The sequence below is a fragment of the Dendropsophus ebraccatus genome, chromosome 13, assembly GCF_027789765.1.
Source record: "Dendropsophus ebraccatus isolate aDenEbr1 chromosome 13, aDenEbr1.pat, whole genome shotgun sequence".
NCBI classification, from domain to species: Eukaryota; Metazoa; Chordata; class Amphibia; order Anura; family Hylidae; genus Dendropsophus; species Dendropsophus ebraccatus.
Genome location: NC_091466.1, coordinates 13,258,159 through 13,277,444, shown reverse-complemented (window position 1 = coordinate 13,277,444; position 19,286 = coordinate 13,258,159). Strand labels below are relative to the sequence as shown.

Here is a 19,286-nt window from a genome sequence, read left to right as displayed (position 1 = left end):
GTACAGACCTGTACTGCAGTTTATTAGGCCTGTCAGTGCTGCACTGATCGGCTTCTGTAGCTTCCCTGACACCATATTAAACTCAACAATACTGTATACAAAAGTCTAATAGCAAATTATTGCCACATTTCCCCCAAATGAGTTTACTGATTTGAATAATGGAAACCAATATAGAAACCCATTATTTAATGATAGCTGGGGGCAAGGAGGGGGGTGACAGCTGCCGGACTGCCGACCAATGGGTCTCTTGAAAGGTGTTATACAAGCGTGCGGTCAGTAGAAACTACTGATTTTACACAACATTGGTATATAACCATCAGTGATCTATCCATTGTTGGGAATCTATTGATATGAAAAGCAATTGACAAAGCCAGATAACCTGTTTAACCCTTTCAAGGCGGGGCTACTTTTGGCCTTACATAACAAAGCCCCGTTATACAAGTCTTACGTAGGACATCTTATTTGGTTATATCACTTGGGGATGGTTTTACTTATCCAAGATTCTCAGTTTGTACTTTATGCTTTAGTTAGTACACTCACACATATTATGTATACTTTATGTTTCTCTTTTGTGCAAATGTGCATTCCGACTCTTCTAGAGAATGATAGAAGATGGGACTTCTGGAGGCCACGACCATACATCTTTATTTGGCCCTTTGCGGCCAAATGATTAGCGTTGTATGTGGAATAACGGCCGTTATTTAGGCGCAAAATGATGTCCATCCAAAAAAATTAGAGCACAGGCAACAGGGGGAAGCATATATGAGAGCGGAGGTATCGGGGGCAACATATATGAGAGCAGAGGTAACAGGGGGAGCATATATGAAAGCAGAGGAAACAGGGGGAAGCATATATGAGAGCAGAGGTAACGGGGGCAGCATATATGAGAGCAGAGGTAACGGGGGCAGCATATATGAGAGCAGAGGTAACAGGGGGAGCATATATGAAAGCAGAGGTAACAGGGGGCAGCATATATGAGAGCGGAGGTAACAGGAGGCAGCATATATGAGAGCAGAGGTAACAGGGGGCAGCATATATGAGAGCAGAGGTAACAGGGGGCAGCATATATGAGAGCAGAGGTAACAGGGGGAAGCATATATGAGAGCAGAGGAAACAGGGGGCAGCATATATGAGAGCAGAGGTAACGGGGGGAAGCATATATGAGAGCAGAGGTAACAGGGGGCGGCATATATGAGAGCAGAGGTAACAGGGGGAAGCATATATGAGAGCAGAGGTAACAGGGGGCAGCATATATGAGAGTGAGGGTAACAGGGGGCAGCATATATGAGAGCAGAGGTAACAGGCAGGGGCGGATTACCTTTACCATAGGCCCCGGGCTGTTTACCAAGCCTGGGTCCCCCCACCCCACTGTAACTATGGCAGTACTAGCCTGGCGTTCATAGTACAGGACAGATGTCCTGATTTGTGCAAAAATGCCATAAAAAAACTGTGATTTTTTGCAAATCATGGCGGAACTGTAGCCAGGAGACAGTACACCACTGAAAGTATAAGTCTTTTTGGGTGGTTATGGGCCCCCCAGGAGCTCAGGGCCCCGGCTGCCGCCCGAAATGCCCCTATTATAATCCACTACTGGTAACAGGGGGCAGCATATATGAGAGCGGAGGTAACAGAGGGCAGCATATATGAGAGCAGAGGTAACGGGGGCAGCATATAAGAGAGCGGAGGTAACAGGGGGCAGCGTATATTAGAGCGGAGGTAACAGCGGGCAGCATATATGAGAGCAGAGGTAACAGGGGGCAGCATATATGAGAGCACAGGTAACAGGGGCAGCATATAAGAGAGCGGAGGTAACAGGGGGCAGCATATATGAGAGCAGAGGTAACAGGGGGAAGCATATATGAGAGCAGAGGTAACGGGGGCAGCATATATGAGAGCGGAGGTAACAGAGGGCAGCATATATGAGAGCAGAGGTAACGGGGGCAGCATATAAGAGAGCGGAGGTAACAGGGGGCAGCGTATATTAGAGCGGAGGTAACAGCGGGCAGCATATATGAGAGCAGAGGTAACAGGGGGCAGCATATATGAGAGCACAGGTAACAGGGGCAGCATATAAGAGAGCGGAGGTAACAGGGGGCAGCATATATGAGAGCAGAGGTAACAGGGGGAAGCATATATGAGAGCAGAGGTAACGGGGGCAGCATATATGAGAGCGGAGGTAACGGGGGCAGCATATAAGAGAGCGGAGGTAACAGGGGGCAGCGTATATTAGAGCGGAGGTAACAGCGGGCAGCATATATGAGAGCAGAGGTAACAGGGGCAGCATATATGAGAGCAGAGGTAATGGGGGCAGCATATATGAGAGCACAGGTAACAGGGGGAAGCATATATGAGAGCAGAGGTAACGGGGGCAGCATATATGAGAGCAGAGGTAATAGGGGGCAGCATATATGAGACCAGAGGTAACAGCGGGCAGCATATATGAGAGCGGGGGTAACAGCGGGCAGCATATATGAGAGCAGAGGTAACGGGGGCAGCATATATGAGAGCAGAGGTAACAGGGGGCAGCATATATGAGAGCAGAGGTAACAGGGGCAGCATATATGAGAGCAGAGGCCACAGGGGGCAGCATATATGAGAGCTGGGGCCACAGCAAGCAATTTTTATTAGGCTTCAGTGAATTTACAGTATTAGCAAAGCAAAGCGCTTCATTCGCTGGGCAGGCAGCTTATCAGCCTGCTGCCTTGGAACTTCATTCCGCTCTGCTCAGGTTGCCTGGAAAAGCTGGATCCAGTCCTGGAAAAGTGGGAGAAGTTTCCCTAAACTGTAAATTCTTTCATCCCTAATACACACATATATATATATATCATACAGAAAGGTGGATTGATTTAGATTGTGAGTCCTGATAGGGACAGGGACTGATCCGAGTGATGTAACGCACTGCGGAACAAGTTAGCATTATATAAATAATGGAATTATTAATATTAGTATTATATTTGCCCCATTAATCAATACTTAAAGGGTAGAAATATTGTCATATTAGGCATCAAACAAACCACTTTTTGGGAATTCATACAGAATCTGACCATGTTCACATGGCTTTAAACAACGGCCGGGTCACAGAACGGCCGGTGTTAGAGAAGATCATTCCGGGTGGTACTGCAGTACCGCATGATCTTCCTTTGTGCTGAATTGGGATGTAGACACATCCGTCTGAGCCCGCATCCCAATTCACCATAGCCAACAAAAGAGCGGGACATGTAAGTTTTTCGTGCGGCTGCTAGGGATCCCGGCCAGAGTGTATACACATAGTATACACTCCGTCCGGTATTCCCTCAGCCTGTAGCGCAACGTAAGTTTTGAATTAATCACGTCCATTGTTGTGAATCGGCAACAGCGGCCGTGTTTAATTCAAAACTTACGTTTTGTGAACACGGCCTCTAAGAGTAAAAAAACAGCCCTTTGTGTCCTCAAAAACATCTGATTTTCAAAGGGGATTTTAGCATTTGCTGCGGCCTGTGACCCCTCGGCTTTCTCTATTACCCCATTAGCACCTATCGACATGATCATAGAAGTCTATCACTTACTCTCCTTTTGTCATTATTTGCATATTTAATGAAATAAAAATGTGAAATCTGATTTTTTTGTTTAATGTTTAGAATATTATTTCAAGGAAACAGAGAAGATTTCCAGAAGAAAAAGACCACTTGGTCCATCTAGTCTGCCCCATTTCTTTGTGGGTGACTGTTTTATTTATCAAAAACAAGGTCATGACTAGGGTATGGGGTAATACACAATGGGCCACATTTATCATCCGGCGGACGGATGATTTTTGGCGGAAAGTGCCGATTTGCGTATTATTTTATACGCAAATGGCCGATTTGCGAATAAAATAATCGCAAATCGGCACTTTCCGCCGAGTAAGCCAGGGGGCGGAAAGGGGGCGGAAAGTAGGCGGGAAGTGGGCGGAACGGAGGGCGCGGACTCAGAGTCCGCGCGATTTATCATCCGTTCCGCCCAAATGTACGCCGAAAACCTACTCCAGTCCTCAGCTGGCGTAGGTTTTCAGAGGTGCGCAACGGCGCGCACGGGATTTATGTAGAGGCAGTCCGCCTCTACATAAATCCCCGTACCGCCGGAGCTGCGGGGGCATTTTTAAGTCCGGCGTAAAAAACGCCGGACTTAATAAATGCCTCCCAATGTGATTGTAATGGATGTAATGGAATGTATAGGTTTTAAATTTTTGGAAAAATAGGAAAGAAAAAAAAACCAAGTTCATTACTGTTTAAGTTTTTAGTAGCTTTTAAAGCAATGTTTAGGCGAAATACACACTTCTACAGAACTTTTTTCTAATGTTTATAACACAAATTAATACACCTCTCATTGATTTAGGTGAAATACACACTATAGTTAACAATGGGAACTGTTGTAGAACAAAAAAATCTTGAGGACTTGAAATATCACTTGTTTGCTTGTATGCCACATGGAAAACAAAATATTGGTAGATCAATATCTTAAAAAAAATCTATCTTTCTATCTATCTATAATAATAATAATAATAATAATTTTTATTTATATAGCGCCAACAGATTCCGCAGCACTTTACAATTCTGGAGGTACATACATAGATAAAAAATCGACATTACATAGATACATATAATTATCCATACATGAGGAGTGAGGTCCCTGCTCGCATGCATGAGCTTACATACTATCAGGAGGGATAGTATGTAAGCTCATGCATGCGAGCAGGGACCTCACTCCTCATGTATGGATAATTATATGTATCTATCTATCTCCTATCTATCTATCTATCTATCTATCTATCTATCTATCTATCTATCTATCTATCTATCTAATAATGTCCACAATAGAGCGCACTCCCAGTTCCAGTGCTGGAGTGCCAAGCAACGGAGATTGGATAAAAATCTCCACTAAATAAATCCAAGAATTTTGCGGCACATCCGTATAGTGAAAAAAAGTTGTGGTATTTATTGGTACATCAAAAAGCAAGTGCAACGTTTCAGTCTCATCTCGAGAAAGGTCTCGAGATGAGACTGAAACGTTGCACTTGCTTTTTGATGTACCAATAAATACCACAACTTTTTTTCACTATATGGATGTGCCGCAAAATTCTTGGATTTATCTATCTATCTCCTATCTATCTATCTCCTATCTATCTATCTCCTATCTATCTATCATCTATTATCTATCTATCTATCTATCTATCTCCTATCTATCTATCTATCTATCTATCTATCTATCTATCTCCTATCTATTATCTATCTATCTATCTATCTATCTATCATCTATCTGTTATCTATCTATCTCCTATCTATTATCTATCTATCTATCTATCTATCTATCTCCTATCTATCTCCTATCTCCTATCTATCTATCTCTCTATCTCTCTATCTATCTATCTATCTATCTATCTATCTATCTATCTCCTATCTATCTATCTCCTATCTATCTCCTATCTATCTATCTATCTATCTATCTATCTATCTTCTATCTATCTATCTATCTATCTATCTATCATCTATCTATCTATCTATCTATCTATCTATCTATCAATCATCTATCTATCTATCTATCTCCTATCTATCTATCTATCTATCTATCTATCTATCTATCTATCTATCTATCTCCTATCTGTCTATCTATCTATCTATCTATCTATCTATCTATCTATCTATCTCCTATCTATCTATCTATTATCTATCTATCTATCTATCTATCTATCTATCTATCTCCTATCTATCTATCTATCTATCTATCTATCTATCTATCTATCTATCTATCTATCTCCTATCTATCTATCTATCTATCTATCTATCTATCTATCTATCTCCTATCTCCTATCTATCTATCTATCTATCTATCTATCTATCTATCTATCCCTAAAGAAGTCCTGAGAATACCCACAAATACTTAGATAACATAGAAACTAGAATGTAAATGAGCTTAATTGTACAACAAAGGAGAGATAATGACTGTCCTCTGCCCTCTGATCACCAGTATTGGCCTCCACCCTGGTCCAGGACTATAAAAGGGGTGACAGGGATGGCTGCTATACTGTCCCCAGCTACAGGAACATCAGTAAGTACTGCAGGGAGACTGAGCCTCCTGGTATTTTCTAACTGAAATGTATTGATTTCAATTGAAACTTTCTACAAAATTTCTATTTACATTTTTTTAAAATTTAATGTAATTTGTGATTTACTTCACAATGCTCAATACAAAATGTAGTTGTTACTGATGTTTTACATGTATCTATATGATATTTAGTTATCTATCTATCTATCTATCTATCTATCTATCTATCTTCTATCTATCTATCTCCTATCTATTATCTATCTATCTATCTATCTATCTATCTATCTATCTCCTATCTATCTATTATCTATCTATCTATCTATCTATCTATCTATCTATCTATCTTATTATCTATCTATCTATCTATCTATCTATCTATCTATCTATTTATCTGCTATCTATCTATCTATCTATCTCCTATCTATTATCTATCTATCTATCTATCTATCTATCTATCTATCTATCTCCTATCTATCTATCTATCTATCTATCTATCTATCTCCTATCTATCTCCTATCTATCTATCTATCTATCTACCGATCTATCTATCTATCTATCTATCTATCTATCTATCTATCTATCTATCTATCTATCTCCTATCTATTATCTATCTATCTATCTCCTATCTATCTATCTATCTATCTATCTATCTATCTATCTATCTATCTCCTATCTATCTATCTATCTATCTATCTATCTCCTATCTATCTATCTATCCCCTATCTATCTATCTATCTATCTATCTATCTATCTATCTATCTACCTATCATCTATCTATCTCCTATCTATCTATCTATCTATCTATCTATCTATCTATCTATCTATCTATCTATCTATCTATCTCCTATCTATCTATCTATCTATCTATCTCCTATCTATCTATCTATCTATCTATCTACCTATCATCTATCTATCTCCTATCTATCTATCTATCTATCTATCTATCTATATATCTCCTATCTATCTATCTATCTATCTATCTATCTATCTATCTCTCTATCTATTATCTATCTATCTATCTATCTATCTATCTATTTATCTGCTATCTATCTATCTCCTATCTATCTATCTATCTCCTATCTATTATCTATCTATCTATCTATCTATCTATCTATCTATCTATCTATCTATCTATCTCCTATCTATCTATTATCTATCTATCTACCTCCTATCTCCTATCTATCTATCTATCTATCTATCTATCTATCTATCTATCTATCTACCGATCTATCTATCTATCTATCTATCTATCTATCTATCTATCTATCTATCTATCTATCTATCTATTATCTCTCTATCTATCTCCTATCTATCTATCTATCTCCTATCTATCTCCTATCTATCTATCTATCTATCTATCTATCTATCTATCTATCTATCTATCTCCTATCTATCTATCTCCTATCTATCTGTCTATCTATCTCCTATCTATCTATCTATCTATCTATCTATCTATCTATCTATCTATCTATCTATCTTCAGTATGTATCTAATATTTAGTCATTGTTATTCTATAGATATATACACAGTATATGTAGAATTTTTATCTATTGTTATTTCTGTTGTTATTTTACATTTAGGGAAAACAATGAAATGTTTATTTCTTCCATTTTCAGGAGTAGAGCCATGAGGGCTGTGCAGCTATTAGCAGGTCTCCTATCATTCAGCCTTTATTATCACCAGACTCAGGTGAGTCCATTTCATTTTTATTCTTTGTGTATGTTAAAAGTAACCAATTAAAAACAGATCCATTATATGGACAGAAAAAACACAGTGTGAACCCGGCCTTAGGCTGTCGTTTCACATTGTGGATGAAAGGTGTGTGTGTTTGTTGTGTTAACTTCAGCGTTAAAAAGTAAACTTATAAGGCCGGGTTCACACTGCATATTTGCTGTCCGTTTATTGGATCCATGTAATGGAAAAAAATAGATGTGTTTTTGGGTACGCTAAAATAAAAAAAAGGATGCGTTTTTATCATTGAAGTCAATGGAAAGACAGATACAAACAGATAAACCCAAATGCATCCATTTTCCATCAATCCATTTAACAGACAGCATAAATGTAGTGTGAATCCAGCCTTAGGGTAGCTTCACACGTACCGTATCGCTGCGTTTTTAACAGTGCGTTTTTATCGCTGCGTTTTTTACATGCACGTTTTGATTTTCACATGATTTTCATGTGAAAATCAAAACTCGCATGTAAAAATCGCACCAAAAACGCAGCGATAAAAACGCACCGTTAAAAACGCTACGTGTGAATCTACCCTTAAAGGGATTGCCCTTAAAAACGTCCTCAGGTTGTGTGTGTGAATTAGCCATTGGGGCCAATGTTGGTTCAGGATGGGGCCATTGTGGACCCATGGGGAGCCTATATAATTGGCCAGAGCCTTTATATAAGTGGGTTCTGGGGTAAAAAAATGTAAAGAGGATAGATACTCTATAAAAAGAGAGGGTAAAGAGAAGACTATGGGGAGGAGGGTTTCAGAAGACCCAACACAGGGCCCAATGATTTGTGGGGACACCAAAAGTGCTGCAAAAGGTAAAAAAAGAGAGAGAGCACTCCCAGGAGCGAGAGGTACTTTAGTATGTGGATAAATATTGAAGGAAGAACAATGAGCGCAAGTGTTGGCCTATTGGGTGCTTAAAATTTTTTTGAAATATTTAAAGGGGTACTCTGAAATACTAAAAAAAAAAATTCCTTTGCTAATACATTGCTTTGATAAAGTTGTATTACTTTGGGAACGTCAAGGCTTATGTCCGTGGCCCGTACTACTGCGAGTTATAGAGAAAACACATAGGGGGAGATTTATCAAACTGGTGTAGAGTAGAATTGTCTTAGTCTCCCCTAGCAACCAATCAGATTTCATCTTTCATTTTTTAAAGAATCTGTGAGGAATGAAAGGTGGAATCTGATTGGTTGCTAGGGGCAACTGAGACAATTCTACTTCACACCAGCTTGATAAATCTCCCTCATTACCTTATTTTGTAGTTTTTTAATGTAAATGGTTAATAATCTCTACCGTCTTTATTACTACAGGCTCATTCTGGAGAGTTTCAGGAGGTTGAAGGTAAGATAACTACCAGATGCAGATTTTGGAATTTTTTTTCAAGTTTAGATTTTTAACCCCTTCATGACTCAGCCCCAGATAATCGAAATGACCAGGCACCAATAAGCATTTTAGTTTTTTCCTCCTCACCTTTTAAGAGCTATATCATCTACAGGACCATGTATGACGAAACGCACAAAATATTATTTATGGGGGGAAATCGAAAGAAATGCAATTTTGTAACTTTTGGGGGGTTCCTGTGTCTACATAATGCCCTTTACAGTAAAAATGACATGATATTCTTATTCTATATGTAAGTCTGAACACAAGGATATACATGTTAATATAGATCTTCTAATGTTTTACTATTTTTTTACAGTAATTTCTTTTTTTTTTTTTTTGCAAATAACTGATTAAAATGGCCCCATTGTGACTCTTATCGTTTTTACCTATGATGCTGTATGAGGTGTCATTTTTTGCGCCATGATCTCTAATTTTTATTAGTATCATATTTGTGTAGACCGGACATTTTGATCACTTTTTATTATTATTATTTTTTTTCTACACTTCTTTTCGTCTAAGCTGTTCAACATTCAGGAATAATATTGTTATTTGAATAACGGGAAATTTATTACACTTTTTAAGCTCCGCTCTGGGACTATTACCAGCAATCATAAGATTGCATATACTGGTTAATGCTGTGCCATAGCATAGCACTGATCAGTATTATTGACGGTCTTCCCATAGAGCCTGCAGGCAGGCAGGATCTATGAGAAGATCACTGATCGGACTGGACAGAGGCAAGCAGAACTCCTCTGGCAGTCTGTTTTTAATATATTTGAATAAATTTGCCTGTTTTTAATATACTAAAGCTTACTTCTTATTTTGGTAGGATATGACTGCTCAGATATATGGGAAGCAAATAATGCTTCCACCAGTGGAATATACAGAATACAACCCAAGTCAGCAAGCTTCTCTTCCCTGGTAAGACAGTGATGTAGAATCTTAGATGTTATATAATAGAAAAAAAAATTACCAACTTTTACCCTTGCACCTATGATATACTGTTGTTTTTATAATTTATTTATTTATTGTATGCAAAATTACCCCTTAAAGGGATTTTCATATCTCAACATTTATGGTATTTCCACTAGCGGATTCCGCCCAAAGAATTGACATGTCGGTTTTTTAGGCAGAAAGCGGATCCGCAGCCGATTTTTTGAAGCAGAAATTCTGCTGTGTGAACAATAGTGCGGAAATTCTATGGAAGTCAATGGGACTATATTTTACGGGCGGAATCTGAAGCGGAATCCCCAGCAAGTTGGCAGCGGATTCTGCTGTTGATTCAGCGCTTATTCTGCTTATTCCTTAGTGTGAATATACCCTTTTAGGTAACTACTATGGAGGTTAAAGCGACTCTGTACCCACAATCTGACCCCCCAAACCGCTTGTACCTTCGGATAGCTGCTTTTAATCCAAGATCTGTCCTGAGGTCCGTTTGGCAGATGATGCAGTTATTGTGCTAAAAGACAACTTTTAAACTTGCAGCCCTGTGTCAAATTGGTGAGGCCTAGAGTATGTGTGCCCTAGGATTGCACCACCCCTCTGTCTCTCCTTTCCGCCCTCCTCATTATTAGGAATGCTCCTGGAACATGTTCTCCTATTCATCACCTGTGTGAACACTGCACATGAGCTGGATGGTTAAGGCACCTGTACAGTGTTCTCACAGGGGATGAATAGGAAAAATGGTGAAGAGGGCGGGGAGGAGGGACGGTTGGGCGTTGCAATCCTAGGGCACAGACACTCTTGGCCACACCACTTTGACACAGGGCTACACGTTTAAAAGTTGTTTTTTAGCACAACAACTGCATCACCTGCCGAACAGACCCCAGGACAGATCTTGGATTAAAAGCAGCTATCCGAAGGTACAAGTGGTTTGGGGGAGGGGGCAGATTGTGGGTACAGAGTCGCTTTAATAGCAATTGCATACATATTCTAGTACAGCGAGTAACTCCCCCTTTATATGTCCAGATAAGAATACCCCTTTAAAGGGGACCAATCAGCAACTACTGTGCAGCTCTCTTATCATACCAACCACGGCTGCAACGGTAGCTTTACAAAGGGGAGAAAGATGTTTTATTACACTGAGCAAGGCCGGAAGAGGGGCAGCAACTAGTCATCTGGGTGGGGGGCCATCCGTGATTAGTCCCGGCTCTTTGCCTGTCAGCACACTCTGGGGGGATGATTGGCCACTAATGGGTCTCTCTGCCTGCATGATGACAAGCAGAGAGTGGTGACTAGTCACGGGAGGCTCCCCACCCAGATGACTAGTTGCGGCCCCTCTCCCGGCCTTGCCCCTGCTGTTGTTTGCGCAAATACGGCCGTGTTTTTTACATAGTGTGAACCCGGCCTAACAAATCATCTTTTTCTTCGCTGTAAAGCTAGTGCTGCAGTCGCGGCTGGTATATGCTCCCCGAGCTACACAGTAGATCTATACTCTATATGTATTTATTAACACCGATTTCCTAGGATTCTCTACTATACATTTTTTATTTCATCCAAACATAATTAGATGCTGCGCTCCTTGATTTCCTTTGCAATTTTGCTTCTTATTTATTCAGTATAAGAAGAATATAAGATTTATACTGAGGATATTTATTCCCCTATTTAAGGTGTACTGTGAAATGTCTGAACTTGGCGGCTGGACTCTAATACAAATGCACGATGGATCAGACACATTGGACTTTGACAGACTGTTTGAAGATTATAGAAATGGATTTGGTGATCTTAAAGGTAAATATAAGACTGTGCTAATAGAAGAAGAAGAAATGATTGCTTATGAGAGTAGAAAAAATGGACTTCAGAAATTGCTCCCCTCTTGTGCACAGGTTGTGTTTGGTATTGCAATCACTACTTGCTGCTATAAAATTTTTTAAACATGTTATTGCACCTGTTATCAATACTTGTTTAAAGGGGTTAGCCAGAATAAATTATTGATAACCTATAAATACTTGATAAACAGGATGCTGACACCAAGCACCCCCACTGACCAAAAATCTGTTCAATGCCAGCACTACACTGAGAATGGAATCGGGAGCAGTTGGCTCCAGCCGCCATCCTTAGCTCTCATTCAGATTGAGTATGGAGCAAAATCCTTCTGGCTTTTTTTGGACAACCTAAGGGAAACTGTTGGGTCCCTGGGTTTTTTATCCAGATAAGTGAAGGTATTTCGTGAAATTTCCTGACTGTCCAAATAATGAACATGAGATTTTTTACCACCTACCACCTTTTGCAAAATACGGCTGTTTTTCCATCTGTTCAGACAATTTATTTTCACTTAAAATTACGGTTGTATTTAGCTTTTATTTTACTCTTTGTGAACAAAAAGAGAATGTCCGGAGCTGGCACTGGCCAGCATGCACGGCTCTTGACACTGCCACTGGCTTCCCTGGTAACTGGAACAGCCATTTGCTAGGGGCGCATGGCTAGGGCCCGCATTGATCTGCTTTTCTATCATGCAAAGTCTCTGCCCCAATCACGCCCTGTGGCTGGGACTCCGCCATCCATAAGACTACTACCCCATTATGCCTCCTTGCCTGCGATAGAGCCTCTTTGAGTGTGACTAAGCTAGTGTTTATATCCTGATTGTGTTATTACTGGTTTCCTGATCTTTTGGCTTGGCTTACTGACTATTCCCTTAGACTTGGTATGGCGACTACTGTTTGGCTTTTGACTCGGCTAGTGGCCTATTCTATTATTGTGTGTGTATTGTGTTGTCTTCGTCTTGCGTTCCACTTATATCAGCATAGTGGTCAGTCTGCAGGTTGGGGCCGGCCTACTAAGTTGCAGACAACTCCAAAAGGAAGGAACAGCAGGGTGGGTGCCGGCGGTAGGTAGTCACTTGTCCTGTGTCCCTGGGTCCCCAGCCTGACAGGAAACCTATCAGGTCCTCGGGGGCCTCGCAAATCAGCCCTAGGACCTTACAGGTCAGGAGATAGTGCTGTTTTCCATCTCACAGAAGATGAACTTGACAGTGGTGGTTCACAGCCTCAACGCATGGAGATGTCTTTGAAATTTTCTACTAAATTTTCATTCTTGCATCTCTACTATAGTTGAGCAAACTTTGAGTATGCTTACGTTCGTACGAACCAGAACGAGCAGCATTTGATTAGTGGTCGTAGCTGGATCCATGTTTTTGAGGCCACCTTAAGGCTTTATCAAACTTTAGCAACCTCCGCTAATCAGATGGCGCATGCTTGAAGTTCATTCAACTCTAATCCCTACTCCACGCAGTTTGTTACTTCTATTTAACTGACTCATCTTCTTGTTAAAGGTGAACATTGGCTTGGACTGGAATACATGTATCTCCTGACACACCAGCCAGACAGATCTGCCAAACTGCACATCAGCCTCGGGGACTTTAGCGGCAATGAATCCTATGCTGAATACAATCCCTTTAGTGTTGGAAATGAAGACCTCCACTATAAGTTATCGGCAGGGAAATATTCCGGCACAGCAGGTGAGAGGATGATGAATCTGCGCATGAAAAATTTTAACCCCATATTATCGAGAAAAATGATAAAGGAAAGATGAACAATATTTGATATCTCTTTAATTATAGGCGATGCCTTCCATGGAAGAGGAGAAGCCAACCAGCATGGGAGCAACTTTGGCACTAGGGATCATCCCACCGACAACTGTAATCGGAAATGTAAACTTGGGGACATGAGGTTCCTCAGCTGCGGTGATATATTCCATTCGGGCTGGTGGTATAACGCCTGCGGATCAGCAAACCTGAATGGGGTTTGGCGCAGTCCACCAAGACATAAAGACTATCTCTCATCTGTGTCATGGCCGACGTGGAAAGTCAGAGAGTCCTTGAAATTCAGCAGAATGTATCTAATTCATCATTAGCGGGATTCTACTACTCCTTTGCACTGAACCATTTTTTTGTATAATAGTATTTTTTTTATGACATTTTTATGTTATTTACTATGTTGCATTATGAATGTATTAAAGAAAATTAAGGATAACAAGACAATAAGTCTCTTTTATTTGAAAGAGAAATTTCGTGCACAGCAGGCGCAGGGATGTAGCTAAGATTCATTTTTGTTCACCCAGATTCCCGGCGCACAAATTATGTCACTTGTGGGCTAGGGAGTTGGGAGAATGAGTGCCGGGGGACTGTACTGGTCCAGGTGAGTATGTGTAATGGGGGGGGGGGGGGCTCTTGTGACTAGAGTTGCAATTCTCTCTACGGCCACAAGAGAGTCTGGCCAGGCAGATAGCCAATGGCTTCTTTCTCTGCCAGTCAGAGCGCTGCAGCATTTAAATGTGAGTGTTTATCACAAATGCACACAGTTGAAGGGCCAGGGGCCTGTGGGCCCCCTTAGTGCACAGGCCCTGTAGCAGTGGTGTGGTCAGCCTATATGGTAGCTACGCTGCTGCCCACTGGTCTTGATTGTGTATCACAGTATGGTGGCACAGTAGTCTGCCCTGGTTGGAGGTCCTGTAATATCTTAGCTTGCTCCTGCAGAGGATCAGAACTCAAAATCTTCTATAGGAATATATATCGCTCTACCGAGTGCCAAAATGTATGGAAGAAGGAGATGATTTTTTTTCATTTGCTTTGGGGTTGCATGGTATGCCACTGGGTTGTGGTACTACTGGTGGTTGTGTCAGCTCAGCAAAAGGTGTTAGTGTTGTGACGCCAGTGCTTGTCCTGCACACAGGTGTGATGTTGGTACCTGCTTGTTTTGTGTGGCTGGCTGTGTTTCCCAAATGGTTGGTGACCTGCTGGGCTGTGATGGGTCCCTTGGTCTCTTGTCACGGTAGTCCTGAGTGGCAACTGACCCACCCGGACTATTGGTACCGCCACCCAAAGAAAGGGGGGGGGGGAAACCCAAGGTGTACTGTGCTGTTTGGGTGCTTGAGCGTATGAAGTATGACAGAGCCCCAGTGATGTAAAAATAGAAGAGCCTTACTGTAAGGTCTTTCAGCAGTACAATACACTTTGGTAGAATAGATAAATCTTTGATGCAGATTTTTGTGCTTGAACTTATTGTGCTTGAGGAGGTGTTTAGAAAAGTAGAGTCGAAGAGAGGTAGTTGTAGCGCTGCTTGAAGAGTTAAGGAGAGGAGAAGAGTTTGTCGAAGAAGCCCTGATTCAGTGTAGCTGTGTACTCTGCCAGATTTTGAAGAAATACTTTGTAGTGAGTTTACTTGTAGTTGTGTTTAGACTGTGTATGACCACCTTGTGCCCTATAGTGTCGAGTGACCCTTCCTGTCAGGATACTACAAGCTCCAGCCGTGGTTATTTGGGCTTAGCTAAGTGTCCGGCGGTGTCCTAGTTTCCTGCACTGCGATATAGGATACGTAGACCTTCAAGCTGGGTTCACACACTGTATACTTCAGGCAGTATTTGGTCCTCAAGTCAGGTCCTCATAGCAACCAAAACCAGGAGTGGATTGAAAACACAGAAAGGATCTGTTCACACAATGTTGAAATTGAGTGGATGGCCGTCATATAACGGTAAATAACTGCCATCATTTCAATATAACAGCCGTTGTTTTAAAATAACAGCAAAAATTTGCCATTAAATGACGGCCATCCACTCAATTACAACATTATGTGAACATAGCCTTTCTGTGTTTTCAATCCACTCCTGGTTTTGGTTGCTATACAGCCTCACAAATACAGCCTCAAATATACATAGTGTGAACCCAGCCTCAGTATGTAAGTCTCGACCCCATTAACTCCCGCGGCCCGGGATGATACTTTACCTGCACCACGATCCGCCCACATCTGAGGCTCCCGACTCCCGGAGGTCCCGCACAGCCAATCAGTGCACGGCCCTGCGACAGTCACTGATTGGCTGCGCGGTACCTTCGGGAGCCTCAGATGCAGCCGGATCGTGGTGCAGGTAAAGTATCATCCTGGGCGGCGGGGGTTATGGGGCCGAGACTTAGATAGTTGAAGCGGGATGACAATCCCGCTGGGAGTATGTAATCACATTGGAATTCACACCTACCGACTACCGTTAATAACGCTGCGAGTCGGCTAGGTCCTGGCAGATCACTGTCAGTACATACACGCATCGGTCTGAACGACTGCTGCGTGTATGTAAATCTGCCGGCCGCTTAACCCCTTCTGATGTCGGCCGCTCTGTATACATACCTCCTCGCTCCACAGGGTCCCGGCGTCCTGCTCTGATTGTCCGGGCGGAAGAGCAGGACGCCGGGACCCCGTGGAGCGAGGAGGTATGTATACAGAGCGGAGCGGGAGGCGGCCGGCATCAGAAGGGGTTAAGTGGCCGGCAGATTTACATACACGCAGCGGTCGTTCAGACCGCTGCGTGTATGTATTGACAGTGATCTGCCAGGACCTAGCCGACTCGCAGCGTTATTAACGCTGCGAGTCGGTAGGTGTGAAGGCACCCTTAAGGTAGCTTTGTCCTATCAAGGCTAGTTCCTCTTACTCTGTTCAGGATACTGCCCTTGCGCTTTTTAGACGTGTTCCCAGCATGGGTTAGGGCGTTCCTGGACTCCTCTCCCTTCTTAGCACTGCATAATAGATATAGTAGAAATACTGGAAGAACTGTTGGTCACTAGCTGCATCTATACACACTCATGTCTGGACTAGACTGCTCTTTGTCCCTGTCAAAAGTCCTGACAGCCAGCCAGGCCCTGGCTCTACTACAGAAGGAACAGTAGGTTTTGCTTCTTCCCTTTCTGAGAATCTAGTAAGAACTAAGGTTGCACTTCCTCCACCATGTCACTTCTCCTACAGGGGCCTAAAGTGAACTTCCCTGTGAGTGGTGGGGATGTGTGTGCATAATAAAGGAGAAAGATAATAGGTTAGAAGCAGAGAGCACCTCCTATTGGTCAATAATAACAGATAGTACATATAAAACATTAACCCAATGCTAACTTCAACTGTGCAATACATAGAAATACAAAAGACATCTAGTGACATCTAGTGGCAAAACTTCAAAGTACCTCATCACCACTTAACCTAAAGGAAGGTGCTTTTTGAGAGGTGCACAGGAGATATACAAAACCACCTGTGGTGGGACACCACAGTTGCACCAGGTTTCGGGAGTTCTGGAGGGAGGAGGAGAGTCAAGACCAGTGGCTTAGCTACCATAGAGGCAGGGTAGGCAGTTGCTATGGGGCCCATGGGGGAGGGGGCCTGGTGATGCACAGGGAAGATAAGAGCCGCCTGTGTGCTTCTGTTTAACCCCATATGAACTGCAGTGTGTAAGTGACCCAGTGTTCTCTTATATGATGCTACATAAAAAGGGTTAATAAGCAAAAGACAATTAACTCTCTGTTTCACTGCTCTTATAACCTCTGACCTCTGTTCTCTGAGCTCCTGCAGAGGTCAGGGGTTATCAGTGCAGGAGTAGTGAAGCAGCTAATAGTCTGTTGCTTATTAACCCTTTTTTGTGTTGCAGCATGTAAGGGATTATCTAAAAGATTATCTGCCAAAGATTTGAAGCCAAAGCCAATAATGAATTTGAAAAGAGGAGAAATCTCAGGCTTTCTTTTATGACCTGATCTTTTTTTATAGTCTGTTTCTGGCTTTGGCTTCAAATCTTTGGCAGATAATCTGTCAGATAATCTTTCTGTGTAAATGGACCCTAAGTGAGGTTTGGGTCACTTACACAATGCAGTACATAAGGGGTTAAGCAGAAGGTAGTCTGCTCCTGCACCTATGTATATAACCATAATGGCTCCTTATGGGCTGTTATAGTTAAAGGAGAAGTCCGGCAGAAATTTTTATTGAAGTATTGTGTTGCCCCCCAAAAGTTATACAAATCACTAATATACACTTATTACAGGAAATGCACATAAAGAGCTTTTTTCCCTGCACTTACTACTGCATCAAGGCTTCACTTCCTGGATAAAATGGAGATGTCACGACCCGGCTCCCAGAACAGTGCGGGCTGTGGCTGCTGGAGAGGATGATGGCAGAGGGATGCTTAGTGTCCCTTTCAGTGCCCTGTGTCCCTCAGTGTACCCCTGCTATTATCATCTCCAGCAACCACAGCCCGCACAGCTCTGGGAGTCGGGTCGTGACATCACCATGTTATCCAGGAAGTGACATCACCATGTTATCTAGAAAGTGACATCACCATGTTATCCAGGAAGTGACATCACCATGTTATGCAGGAAGTGAAGCCTTGATGCAGTAGTAAGTGCAGGGGAAAAAAAGCACTTTAAAAGCATTTCCCGTAATAAGTGTATATTGGTGATTTGTATAACTTTTAGGGGCGATACAATACTTCAATAAAAATTTTCGCTGGACTTCTCCTTTAAATGGACTAACAGTGGACTGACAAAACAGGCAGCTATTGGCTCTCTGCTCTGCCTGTCACTCTTGATTCTGTCTCTCGCCACATTTATTTAAAATGAGGTTGGGATATTTGTTAGGGTTGAACACTTTATAGTAAAATTGCTCAGTGTACAGTACTAGTAAGTCTAGTCACAGCTTTCTGTGTACCCATAGAGCTACAATCAGACTCCCTTCCTCCAGGCTGTGCTGTCCTGCTCTGTGGTGAGTCTGTCCATAAGATGGCTGACATAGAGGAGTATGTGACCAGGCCCAACCTCCCAGTGTCCTATATATATATATATATATATATATATATATATATATATATATATATATATATTTATATATATATACATATATATATATATATATATATATATATATATATATATATATATATTTATTGTGTCACCACTTTTCTACTCTTCCAAAAATGCGCACAGTTTCAAATTCATATAATAATTGTGTAAAATGTGAATGTAATGCCCTCACTGTTTCAGAAGAGCACGTTATTATAATATTATCTTCCATGCACTGTGTATTCTCTATACTTTGTGTATGGCTAGCTAGTATTGCGGAGGATTGGCACTTCTATTTAAAACTTTCAATGAATTCCAATGTTATTCCAAAGTAAAACGGTAATCTTAATAAAAAGTCAAGCCAGTAAAAAAATATACTGTTTCATGCTGAAGTATGTTTACTTGGCGCTTTTGATTTGTAACCAGACCATGCTTGTGGATCTATTTCTCTGACCATCTATTGGAATAAGATTAAAGGAGATGCAAAGAATGTCTTATTATTAAATATCATGACGGGTCCTTGTGACTAGGGATGGTCCGAACTTGCCG

General features: G+C 41.5%; 1 protein-coding gene across 1 annotated transcript; it reads left to right on the top strand.

Moving 5' to 3' along the window:
- The first annotated feature begins 7,683 nt into the window (after positions 1-7,683).
- Positions 7,684-14,017, top strand: LOC138770434 (fibrinogen-like protein 1). Its single transcript, XM_069949537.1, has 6 exons — positions 7,684-7,746; positions 9,094-9,124; positions 9,996-10,087; positions 11,776-11,896; positions 13,437-13,622; positions 13,725-14,017. Exons 1-6 carry the CDS (start codon positions 7,684-7,686, stop codon positions 14,015-14,017), a joined length of 786 nt encoding a protein of 261 aa, XP_069805638.1.
- The last annotated feature ends 5,269 nt before the right edge of the window (positions 14,018-19,286 follow it).